This window comes from Echiichthys vipera, assembly GCF_963691815.1.
Source record: "Echiichthys vipera genome assembly, chromosome: 7".
Classification (NCBI taxonomy): Eukaryota; Metazoa; Chordata; class Actinopteri; order Perciformes; family Trachinidae; genus Echiichthys; species Echiichthys vipera.
The window spans coordinates 32,682,640-32,696,137 of NC_139832.1; the positions used below are offsets into that span (position 1 = coordinate 32,682,640).

Sequence of the window (13,498 nt, forward strand, 5' to 3'; positions counted from 1 at the left end):
TCTTAAGATAGAGAAAAACAGCCAATAAATATGACAATATATTTCAACGTTCACAGTTCTTAATGTGCTATTGAAGCTGCCTGGTGTACTCATCTTATAGAAGGAGTATTATTAATGAAGCAATTTAAAAAAAAGTCACATTAAATCCATATTAACTGACTCCATTTTTTTGGATGTAATCTTCAAACAGGCTAAAATAGATCAAAAGTACTGTATAATTACTATGGTCAGCAGGGATTATGAAACTGTAATTGATACAGATCAGCCCTGCACTAATCACTCTTTTAGCTACAATTTTAGGTATACTGTAATATGGCTTTAAGGTCCCCCTTGGCTTCTTGCTATTAATCTTCTGGATTAGACCGTTCAGCTTGTCCAATTCTTGAAACCATGTTTTGAATGATTCCATTTAAAAAAATGGATCAGTGTGTTTAGGGTATTTTTTCCTCCTCTCAACAGCACATACAATCATAAGTCCCTTGTTTTACAATCTCCCTTCCTTTTTTTCTTCACCTCTCCTGCACCAGTCTGTTTAGACTGCAGGCCCATGGGAAGACAATTAGGCTCCAATCCTTCTCCTGCACACCTAAAGTGTAATGTGATTCTGTATTCCTGTTCAAAGACACATCTCCAGAGTTCTGTACTTCATGGAGCGAGGGTTTTTAATAATCCATTTCATACCGGATGGACACAAAAACCCCTCACAATAAGTAGATCGTATTTCAATTCTGGGAATAATCGTGAATATCGTGAATATCCTCCCGAGTGAATTGTCTGCAGTTCACTTCAGTTTTTCCTCTAACCACAGCCCATAAAGTAACAGTTCCAAATTTGTTTTGTTTTAAAGAAACTCATCTTCTCACTTGATGTAGCCTATTAGAAGAAGACAGAATGTACAACAGATTGTAGTTCTGTGTCAGTCATTTAATTGCCTGAACTGAGAAGAAACCGAGCTCCTCTGTGAAGTCTATTCTGATACCACTTTTTTATAACACTTTTAAGAAGGGGGGCCTTAAGATTTATGATTTCCTTATTTAAGATTTGTCTTCACTAAAAAGGTAGTGTCCTTAAAAACACAATAAAAACTATTAGTTTCTTAACAAAACGTGAGGTAAAGTGATTCCAGCGTGGGAGTTTTAAGCATATTTTAATGATTATGGGGATTTAAACAGGAATCCCAATTATTCTGGCCAGCATCATCATGTCATGAAATGTTCATATCGTCCAATGCCTTATTATTCATGTGCATTTTGTAGTGAGACCAACTGATGCAATTGGTGTATTAAAAAAAAAAGTGACATTTGCCTCTGATCTGCTATTCTCTACTTAAATTATTATTAATAATTGTTTCTGATATAACCACTTGATGTGTGTTCATCCAGAAAGCAACATTTTTCTTTTTCGTTTCTTTCAGAATCAGGTCTAGTTCTTCACATGTTGCATTTATCTCTAAGACCCAGCGTGGAGCATCAGGCAGTGGATTTGACCGATACATACATTCAGTTGTTCCATTTTTCCCCTCTTCCTCGCAGGTTCCCTCGGAGATCTCGGTGGCGATGAGGACAATACACCGGACAACCTTAGCCTCTCAGGAGAGGAGGGAGGAGCCTCGGACCCAGATGATTCAGCAGAAGGGGACAGCTCCAGCCCCCCTCCATACTCCTCTCTGTACAACGAAGGTAAGAAGAGGAAGAAAGTCAAATGGAGAAGGAAAGAGTCCAACTACAACAGAACACATTAGCACAAGAGAAAACCTACCACTTACCAAATGTTGCTGTTCAGTGTGCCCTCCAGGCAGTGACTTTGTTTATTCATGCACTGGGTAGTTTAGAGGTTTGGGGCTTTTCTGCTTCCATAACATGTTTTTTTTCAGACTAGTGGGAAGAAAACATCCAAATACACATTTAGGTGTTTATTTTATTTCACTTTGTCTGTTTGTCTCTGTGGATTTCTCCTAAATTCACCTAAAGTTATTATTTAATGCCTTTTTTTACATTTAGACATAATATTTAATACAAACAATCATCTTCTGAATCTAAGTACTAAATTGGGGAGATTTTTAACATATTAATACAAATTTTGCCCTATTCAACTGTAGTGTGTTTCAAAATGAGTAAAATTAATTTATACATATCTTTAAAGTTTTGCATAATTTTCTCACTCTGAGCCATAAAACACTTTAGCAGCACACACACACACACACACACACACACACACACACACACACACACACACACACACACACACACACACACACACACACACACACACACACACCCACACCAGACTTTCCACTGTCTATATTCTGAAGGTTTCTACAGGGGGCTTTGTTCACATGTCATTCAGACCCTGATTTCTACAACATTTGATTCACATTTATTGATTTTTATTTGTAATGACTGTTAACATGATGATAAAAAGAGAGATCCAAAATCCCCTAACCCTTTGACTCTAAAAGGTCAACAACATAAATAGAATGGAACCTGGTTCTATCAAATGTTCACATTTCTGTTCCGGAAATGTATGTAAATGTTCAACCCATTTAATTTGCATATGTTCATAGTGATATCGTGTAGTTATAACTTTGACCCTTTTCTGGAGTGTCTCCCTTATACTGTACATTCCACAGACCTTTACTGTGAGCACTTTTCACTGGAACGTCTTTCTATCAATGGAATAGTTCCTATGAATCTGTTGACAGACATCTACTGCACCCTCACTCTCACAGTAGAATCAGCAGGAAAACATCCATATGTGTCACCAGCCTTGTTTTTTGTGTGTTTTTATTTTTATACTCTACTATCACACTGATTATAATGATAAATTATTATTTTATTATTATAATGATAGAATAATCCAGATGTCTAGTGTACTGGCAGTTATTAGTGGTTATTGCGAGATGTATCTCCTCATTAAGACATGAAGTCTTTCTTTCATCAACCGACGTGTACCTGTTATCTGCCACGAGACAGTTAAGGTCTCCCAGAGACTGGAACTGGAAAAACACTGGAGAAGCGTTATGAGGCCGCAGCCTGCCACATGTATCACTCTTTTATCTCTATTGTGTCTAAACGAATCAAAAAAATAAATTCTCTGGGTTCAATCTTGGCTTCAGTGAACCTGCCCCCTCATGCACCTCTTATCCCGAGCCTCCCCCTTGTGCCGTGTGATAGCAGAGTTTTCAGTCATATTCTTTTGACTTATTCAAGATTTCACTAGCTGTGTTTTTTTAATCTCAAAAATTCCTGCTCTTGTGAAATTTTGGGGCTGTAAGTGATAAGCGTCTGTTGCTTGGCTTGGTTTGATAAACCCATGGAAATTCTGTCAGGTGCTAATCGAGACGAGATTAGAGATTAGCTATAGGTGTGTGTGTGTGTGTGTGTGTGTGTGTGTGTGTGTGTGTGTGTGTGTGTGTGTGTGTGTGTGTGTGTGTGTGTGTGTGTGTGTGTGTGTGTGTGTGTGTGTGTGTGTGTGTGTGTGTGTGTGTGTGTGTGTGTGTGTGTGTGTGTGTGTGTGTGTGTGTGTGTGTGTGTGTGTGTGTGTGTGTGTGTGTGTGTGTGTGTGTGTGTGTGTGTGTGTGTGTGTGTGTGTGTGTGTGTGTGTGTGTGTGTGTGTGTGTGTGTGTGTGTGTGTGTGTGTGTGTGTGTGTGTGTGTGTGTGTGTGTGTGTGTGTGTGTGTGTGTGTGTGTGTGTGTGTGTGTGTGTGTGTGTGTGTGTGTGTGTGTGTGGAGGTGAGGACTGGGTTATGTGTGTATTAGATAGAAGAAGATGAGAGAACTCAGGCAGACTGCACACGTGAGCAGGTTTGTCTGTCGATAGCAAACTGACTTGGCGTCTTTCTTTCTTTATTTGGGTGCGTGGGTTTAGTCTTTACACACACCCCTCCTCCTATCACACACACACACATCCCTCCCCATCACACTGTTGATTTACTCCTCTCTCTCTCTCTTCTCTGGGGTTCCTCGGTTGCCCAGCACTGCCATTATCAGTTCTCTGTAAATCAGCCATGTTTGACGAACCTGCTCTTTCAACCTGGGATCAATACCAGGTCTTTATCTGGCCAGAGCTGGCTAATAAAGGCAAGGCCTCTTATCCACCATCTGTGAGAGAGAGAGAGAGAGAGAGAGAGAGAGAGAGAGAGAGAGAGAGAGAGAGAGAGAGAGAGAGAGAGGCACACACACACACACACACACACACACACACACACACACACACACACACACAAATACACACACGGGCGACAACCATCCTGATAACTTTAGCAAAAAAACAAAAACATTCTACGTAACAGGACCAAGCTCTGTTCTATCCATCACAGCCACCTCCTCAACCTGACACACACACACACACACACACTCACAGACAATGTATTAGAGCTGATGCACACATACACAGGACTTTATTGAGGAAGACTTGAGCATCTGTTCAGTACGACTCTCTCTGTTGTGGTGTTCCTCTCTCTCTTCTCAGAATTGCTCTACAGTTGCAGCGACCTGCCGAAACAAGTGTAGATCCATTTTTCATAACAAGGCCAATCATACATATACATCAACAGGAAACCTGATAACATCCACTTCTGGCCCGATTAGTCACTATGTTACCTCCTCTTGAACTCTAATTGTCACGTCCTCGTATGGACCAATCCGAATTCTTTTTGTGAACTGCCTTTTCGCCCCTATCAAAATCTGATCGGTGGTGATGGAGGAAGTGAATGTGATGGGAACTGAGAACTGGTTCCAGTTGATTTTTCTTTGAAGAACCTGAAAACCTAAATAAAAACAGGTGTACAGATATTCTCTTATTTCATCTTCACAGTGTTCAGATTCAGGTAGTAAAACTGTTGATGTTGTAAACCTGTGCAGGCTGACATTTTTTTTCTACACAGAAAAATTGCTCAAGAATCAATAAGGGAATCAATGAAGAATCGGAGCGATAAGCAGAGTCGATACAGGCATTGGTATCAATCATATCTAAGGACATGTATGTGATGCGTAAACGGACAAATGATAGAGGTCATAATCTCTTCTGGGATCATCCTGATAGATGGTTATGGACTGACAACACGCAGTAGTGCTGCAGTGACATTTTCATTATAGAACCGTTGTTTAAATAATTTATCAAGGAAAAATGGGAAATGAGAGTTTGCTACTTTCTCTGTTTCACATCACTGTAAACTGAATAGGTTTGTGTTTGATCTGTTGGTTCGACACAATGACCAATTCAAGGACATCACATCTGGCTCTGGAACTGTGATAGGCATTTTTTTTTGTATTGGGGGGGTATTTTTATGCTTTTATTACAAACAATAGAGGCATGACAGTAATGAGAGAGAGAGAGAGAGAGAGAGAGAGATGCATTAAGGCCCCTGGCTGGATTTAAAACCAGGCATATTCACGGTCAGGACCTTAACGCCTTAGCCACCCAGTGATGGCACTTTCACCATGGGCTATAGTTTTTCATAATTTTCTTACATTAATGTAATAATTCAGTTAGTTATTTATAGGGATCGACCAATATGGATTTTTTAGGGCCAATACTGATTTTTTTTCATCAGCCTTAGCCGATGACAGATACGGTCTGCTGATTTTCTTGAGCCGATATTTGGAGCCGATACCACTTTTGCTCCCTCAATTTACATCATATAAATGACACAATGATGATAACAAAAATTACGAGTCTTAATTTTAAAAAAAAGGAACATTGAATGATATTAAAAAAGGCGTCTCTAGCAACACAGAGCTGCCTGTGGACGTCTGTCTGTAAATAATGCCGGGGGATAAATATCGGCGAATGCAGCAGCAGGCGTCGGCCGATATGACACACCTAAAAATCACAATTATTGGCCGATATTATCGGCCGGCCGATGTATCAGTCTACCACTAATTATTTATTGGTTATCTAACCGGGACATTGTGTATTGATAAATGATGCCAAAGGATTTTATCTGTAGTTTGTGGACAGACAATTCTTATTCTTCCTAAAAAGAATGCAAAGCTCTTTCCAGAAATGGAGCACCTAACGTTAATCTTGTCCCCTACAGCTTCATTCACACTGTGGAGAACAATGAATGAAAAAGATTGAACACATTTGAAGGCTCTTAAACACATATGCGGAACAGTACTAATTACATTGAACATGTATTTGCCATATCATGATATCTATTGTAATGGAAAAAAATATTGTGATATTAATTCCAACCATATTGGCTTATTTCAGCTCCATTACCAGCACCACTAACAACCTATCTACACCTCTTTCAGTCCTGTTTTCATTTTTATCAATCCATAAATGATTAGATTTCCTCACGCTTATTTCTCTTCTGACTTACTGTACGTGTGTCACTACATTGGTTTTGTACTGGGCTGTATGGTTTGCCAAAATGTCTCTGTGCAGCAGTAGTGTGGCTAAATGCAGCGTAGACACTGACAGACCACTGCCGTTGCTACTGACTTGCTGCTTTCTATGGCCGCTGTGTACAAGCGGCTCCATTCCTCGGTTTTGTCAAATTCCTTTTTCGCTTCATTTGTACCACCTTGAGAAATGTTGAACTTTAAATGCTGGGGCACCAGATCTATAAAGAAAAGATGAAAAAGACAAAAGGCTGAATAAGAACCAGAAAGAAGTGAGACAGAAATGTATAGAGGGTTGCAGAAGTTATAGAAGAAGGTGAGGTAGTTGGGTGACTTTGCCCTGCAGGTGTGACAGAGGAAGTTCATCTTATCAGATTGATGGAGACTGTCTTGCAGTGGGGGGGGGGGGGCAGAGAGAGAGAGAGAGAGAGAGAGAGAGGGAGGGAGGAGGGGGTTTGGCAGAAAAGTGTCTGTCGACTCCTCCTGATACCTGCCTCCATGTCTGAGATGATATGGGAGATAATATTGATAATATTAAACGCAATAACTGTGTCTCCAGCTCCCCTCCCTCGCTTCAGCCCTGCAGGATAAAATCAATGTGCCATTCAATGTGATTTATAGCTGAAAATAATGGCACTGTTTAGGCAGGGGGGAGGGGTGTGTGTGTGTGTGTGTGTGTGTGTGTGTGTGTGTGTGTGTGTGTGTGTGTGTGTGTGTGTGTGTGTGTGTGTGTGTGTGTGTGTGTGTGTGTGTGTGTGTGTGTGTGTGTGTGTGTGTGTGTGTGTGTGTGTGTGTGTGTGTGTGTGTGTGTGTGTGTGTGTGTGTGTGTGTGTGTGTGTGTGTGTGTGTGTATGAGGTTGAAAGGTGGACGTGACACGAAGATGGATGATGTGTGTGTATGCATGTGCTTCTTTGTGTGTGTGTGTGTGTGTTGATTTATTTTGCGATGTAGATCCCATCTCTCAGCTATTACATTAATAACGGCAGGGTGTGAGGGTGTCACGTGGTCGTTGGGTGTTTATGGCTGGTATTGATCAGGTGCTATCGCTGTTTATCGGAGCGGGAATGGAAGGGTAAACACGGCCTTTGTGCAGGTGGCTGAGGTGTTACTGGGGCTGAGGGTGCAAGCTGAAGACGGAGTGGGAGTTGAGGAAGGGAAGAGGGGGCACAAACAGGACGAGAGTGGACAGAGCTGGGAAGGGGGAAGCCTGCGAAGGGCAAAAGTGAGGAGGAGGACAGGAATTTGAACAAAGGACAGAAGAAATAAGAAGAGAAAACTGATGAACTGCTTTTTAAATATAGAGGGTTCTAGATAAATGTCTTCAAATTGGAATTTCCTGCAACTGTGGGTTTTCTTTCCAGCAGATATATCATTCTCATGATATCATGTTTTCTCCAGCAGCATTTGTGATGTTTTCTTTACACAACATCACTTATTTAACTCTTATTATTTTTCTATTTAAATGGTCAGCAACTTACTGAAACTGAACATGTTTATTTCGCTATTCATTTTATTTTAATTTATTCTTTATCTAAATGGCTAGAAACTGAATGCTGCACGGGTGGCGGTGAAGGTGAGGGACGTCGACGGACCAGACACAAGCAGAAGCTGGCTCTGGGAACGTGGAATCTCACCACTCTGTGGGGGAAGGAACCGGACGTTGTGCGGGAGGTGGAGCGCTAACAGTTAGATCTGGTGGGGCTTACCTCCACACATAGTGTCGGTTCTGGAACTGTACTCCTGGGTAGGGGTTGGACCCTATTCTTCTCTGGAGTTTCCACGGGTGTGAGGCGCCGGGCGGGTGTGGGGACACTCATAAACCCCCGGCTCAGCGGTGTTGGAGTTCGACCCGGTGGACGAGAGGGTCGCCTCCTTACGTCTGCGGATGGTAGGGGGGAAAACTCTGACTGTTGTTTGTGCATATGCACCGAATAGCAGTTCAGAGTATTCGGCCTTCTTGGATACCCTGAATGGAGTCCTGAATGGGGCTCCAGTAGGGGACTCCATAGTTCTGCTGGGAGATTTCAATGCCCATGTGGGCAATGATGGAGACACCTGGAGAGGTGCGATTGGGAGGAACGGCCTCCCTGATCTAAATCCGAGTGGTCGTCAGTTATTAGACTTCTGTGCTAGTCACAGATTGTCTATAACTAACACCATGTTCGAACACAAGGATGCTCATAAGTTTAAGTGGTACCAGAGCACCCTAGGCCAAAGGTCGATTTTGTGATCGTATCATCTGATCTGAGGCCGTATGTTTTGGACACTCGGGTGAAGAGAGGGGCAGAGCTGTCAACTGATCACCATCTGGTGATGAGTTGGGTCAGAGGATGGGGGAATATTCTGGTCAGACCAGGTAAACCCAAACCAGTAGTGCAGGTGAACTTGGAACGTCTGGAGGAGGCCCCTGTCCGAGAGATCTTCAACTCACACGGGGGAGCTCTTCTGGCATCCCTGTGGAGGTTGGGGGCATTGAACCGGAGTGGGCAATGTTCAAAGCTTCCATTGCTGAAGCTGCAGCGGTGAGCTGTGGCCTCAAGGTGTCAGGTGCCCCGAACAGCGTGGTGGACACTGGTGGTCAGGGAAGCTTTCCGACTGAAAAAGGGGGCCTTCGGGGATATGTTATCCCAGAAGACTCCGGAGGCAGTTGCAAGGTACCGACAGGCCAGAAGGGCTGCAGCCTCTGCTGTGTCAGAGGCAAAGCAGCGGGTGTGGGAGGAGTTTGGAGAAGTCATGGAGAAGGGCTTTCAGGCGGCACCAAGGTGTTTCTGGAAAACCATTCAACATCTCAGGAGGGGGAAACGGGGAACCGTTCAAGCTGTTTACAGTAAGGAGGGGACGCTAATGACCTCAGCCGATGAGGTAATTGGGCGGTGGAAGTAGCACTTTGAGGAACTCCTTAATCCGACTAACATGCCCTCTTTTGTAGAGGCAGAGCTGGAGGCTGATGGGGAATCATAGTCAGTATGAGATTAATCCAGAAATGCTGAAAGCTTTGGGTTTGAAGGGGCTGTCTTGGTTGACACGTCTCTTCAACATTGCATGGAAGTCTGGGACAGGGGGTGGTGGTTCCTCTGTTTAAAAAGGGGGACCAGAGGGTGTGTGCCAATTACAGGGGTATCACACTACTCAGCCTCCCTGGTAAAGTCTACTCCAAGGTGCTGGAAAGGAGGGTTCGTCCTATAGTCGAACCTCAGATTGAAGAGGAACAATGCGGATTCCATCCTGGACGTGGAACAACGGACCAGCTCTTCACTCTTGCAAGGATCCTGGAGGGGGCCTGGGAGTATGCTCATCCAGTCTCCATGTGTTTTGTGGATCTGGAGAAGGCATATGACCGGGTCCCTCGGGAGATACTGTGGGAGGTGCTGCGGGAGTATGGGGTGAGGGGGTCACTTCTGTGGGCCATCCAATCTCTGTACAACCAAAGCGAGAGCTGTGTTCGGATCCTCGGCAGTAAGTCTGATTCGTTCCCGGTGGGGGTTGGCCTCCGCCAGGGGTGCGCTTGGTCACCAATCCGGTTTGTGATTTTCATGGACCGGATATTGAGGCGTAGTCGTGGTGGGGAGGGGTTGCAGTTCGGTGGGCTGAGGATCTCGTCTCTACTTTTTGCAGATGATGTGGTCCTGATGGCATCATCGGTCAGTGACCTTCAGCACCCACTGGATTGGTTCACAGCCAAGTGTGAAATGGCTGGGATGAGGATCAGCACCTCTCAATCTGAGGCCGTGGCTCTCAGCAGGAAACCGGTGGATTGCTTACTCCAGATAGGGAATGAGTCCTTACCCCAAGTGAAGGAGTTCAAGTACCCCGGGATCATGTTCACGAGTGAGGGGACGATGGAGCGTGAGTTTGGCTGGAGAATCGGAGCGGCGGGGGCGGTGTTGCAGTCGCTCTACCGCACCAAGCCAGATGGCAAGGCTCTAGATCTACAGGTCAATCTTCGTTCCTACCCTCACCTATGGTCATGAAAGCTGGGTCATGACTGAACGAACGAGGTCGCGGGTACAAGCAGCCAAAATGGGTTTTCTCAGGAGGGTGGCTGGAGTCTCCCTGGAGATAGGGTAAGAAGTTCAGCCATCCTTGAGGAACTCCTTTGCGTTGAAAGGAGCCAGTTGAGGTGGTTCGGGCAGTAAGGATGTTCGGGCAGTAAGGATGCCCCCTGGGCACCTCCCTAGGGAGGTGTTCCAGGCACGTCCAGTTTGGAGGAGGCCTCGGGGAAGACCCAGGACTAGGTGGAGAGATTATATCTCCACACTGGCCTGGGAAAACCTCGGGATCCCCCAGTTAGAGCTGGTTAATGTCGCCCGGGAAAGGAAAGTTTGGGGTCCACTGCTAAAGCTGCGGCCCCCGCAGGGTTACAGGGTTCAATGCTAATTTTTAAAAGATTCCTGCCATTTTTAGTCACCTTATATTTTGAGTATTATGATGATGATGATGATGATGTGGGGTGCAGGTCAGCTGGATAACGGAAGTGTAACGTAAAAGACCCACAATTTTACATGTGAGTAAACGCACTCGTGCAGCCTTGTCTGGTTCCGGTTCTGATTGTAAAAGCAATCTATAAATATTTGTAACCAATATTAAAAGTGTATATTTTTTTCCTGCCCCTATTTTTAATATGTTAAAAAGTGTTAAAAAAGACTGAATTAGCAGTTGCGGTTCTGCATTTTGATAGAGATGGTCTCTTCCAAACTGCTGGTGCTTTTCTTCTCTGCAACAAGTTAGTTTAGGCTGCTTTTCATCATCACCTCCATTAGACAATACTAGTACTATGGCCTACTGCATGACTGCATTGGAACCGGTAATAGCTTTTTCAAAAAAATAGTTCCTACATAGACTGCAATGGAAGCTCAGCTTCCCCTAAAATGTCACCCAAAAAAAAAGTGGTGAAATATGTACTGCTGTGTGTACATTTCATTGACTAAATATGCACTAAAAAGCTTCATCTTTAGTTCAGAATCAGATACTTCCTTCTCATTCTACCTCTTCTCCCCCCCTGAATTGCCCCCCGGGGACAAATAAAGTTTTTGAATTTGAATTTGAATTTGAATTTGAATTCATCCCCACAGCTCAACAGCGCTTTACACTGTCGGACGCTCAGCTTCTACTGACTTCAATGTGGAAGCGTAGAGCGGTTGTTCCACTGCAGCCAAACTAGACGCTCATTGGATAAATGCTGGGCTTTGTCCCGCCCATCGGACGCTCAGCGTCTCTGGGGGTCTATGGGACAGTGGGCTGGCCCGGACCCTCAGCTTCTGCATGATGATTGGATGAGCTGCCTGAGGTGGAATCCTTTTTTGATTGACAGCTAAATGAGCGAATCCGCGATCTTGAAGAATAAACACCCAGCGGAGTATTTTCCAAGTTTTTCATTCCGTTGTTCTGAACTGATCCCCAGAGACTTTGTCTTTGTTAAAAACTAGCGTTGTGTTTGGCGACTGCGTTTTTTTTTTCCCCAACGAGCATGTGCAGCTGCGGAGCTTCTCCCCTCGTCAAGATCACTCACACTCACAATCACTCACACTTGACAGTAGCCTGGCGCAGCAGCTCCAGCTGGGCCAAGGCCATTTAAGCAGCCTAGCTCTGCTGCCATTCAGACGACACGTCAAGTCCCTGGAAAAGACGCCTAGTTGGTACGACAAAGGTCACAGATCATCAAGGGTAGAAATGACATGTAAATAAACAAACACATTTATGATGTATGCCGGAAAAATTAGCTGCCTCTCCTTGAAAGACCAGCAGCCGCCACTGATCAACTGAAATGTCCCCCGTTTAGAGTGTAATTCCAGCGTAAAATCATCCCATGGTCTTTTTCGACACTTGCACTCATCAAATAAGCCATCGAGAGAGTTTTTTTCGTGTATAAACTATTAATGGAGAAATCCGATAAGGTCGCTGACAGCTGGACGTGGTTAACAGTGATTACGGTGAAGGCATTCAAAGGTCTTTTTTAACCACTAATACTGCTCAAAATAACAGCAAACCTCTGCAGCAGCATGAGAAGAGTCCCTACACAGAAAACAAAGCACCAATGGGCTCCTTCCTTTTGGATTGACTTTGGTTATCCACTTGAATAGACTTTACTATGAGAGGAGCTGGTACAGGAGCCAGTAGGTAAGTCTTTAAAACACTCTTTTAATAAACTCTTGGTTCACTAACTACGTTGTTGGTGCTTTGTTTTCTGTGTAGGGACTCTTCTCATGCTGCTGCAGAGGTTTGGTGTTATTTTGAGCAGTATTAGTAATCAGTGTTAGCCACGTCCGGCTGTTAGTGACTGTCAGCGACTCTCCAGGATGGTGGCAAACCTACTATGGGATATCGCCGTTAATAGTTCCTACACAAAAAACCTGTCACGACGGCATTCAGCTTTTGAGTCAGCCCAACACTCGGCCTATAGATGATAATGATGATGATGATGATGATGAAAGACAAGAAAAGAAAAATCTTCAGCTCCGTTAGCTTGAGGTGCTGTGATGTAACTATTAATCTAATCTAAGTAATCGTAAGTTCTCCTAATAGGGAGGGACCCAGCAGTGTGATGAACCAGCTGATACCAGCCGCACAGGCACAGTTCAGAGTTCACATAAATGTGCATGGCATTCTGGATAAACACATCATAAACAAACACACACACACACACACACACACACATACACACACACACACACACACACTGTTCCAGCCCCGTGCAGAAGCACACGGATCTCTTTGATCAGCGAGCAGGAGGCTCTGTAATCAGCTTGATCAATGGCAGGAATATCAATGCTGATTAGAGGAACACAGGCAGCCTCAGTTTGCTGAAGGTGACAGGCCGAGGGGAGGAAGGGGGAGATGGAGAGAAAGATGAAGGAAAAAGAAGACTCACCTACAGTGATAGTGAAAAGAAAGCGAAGGGAGGATGGTGGACGTTGAGGGAGAGAGAATGAAAAACTGGTGTAAGACAGATAGAAAGAGACAAAACTAAATGTTTTTGATGAGTCTTTGATTATCCAGAGTTGCAGTAAGAATCAAAGGGTCCATTTCTGCGTGAAGTGTTACACAGCTCAGGGAGTCATTTCACTGCTGCCTTTGATCAACAGACAGGAACAGCCCCTGCCCTGACACACACACACACACACACACACACACACACAGACACACACAC

At 44.2% G+C, this 13,498-nt stretch overlaps 1 protein-coding gene across 1 annotated transcript in view; it reads left to right on the forward strand.

Annotated features, from left to right (window-relative positions):
- Positions 1-13,498, forward strand: part of zfpm1 (zinc finger protein, FOG family member 1) — a gene marked incomplete at its 5' end in the record, with an annotated part of 125,717 nt that overhangs the window by 55,189 nt on the left and 57,030 nt on the right. The window contains one exon of the mRNA XM_083916233.1: positions 1,533-1,679. Coding sequence (XP_083772359.1) covers positions 1,533-1,679 — 147 coding nt within the window. The remainder of the gene's footprint in view (positions 1-1,532; positions 1,680-13,498) is intronic.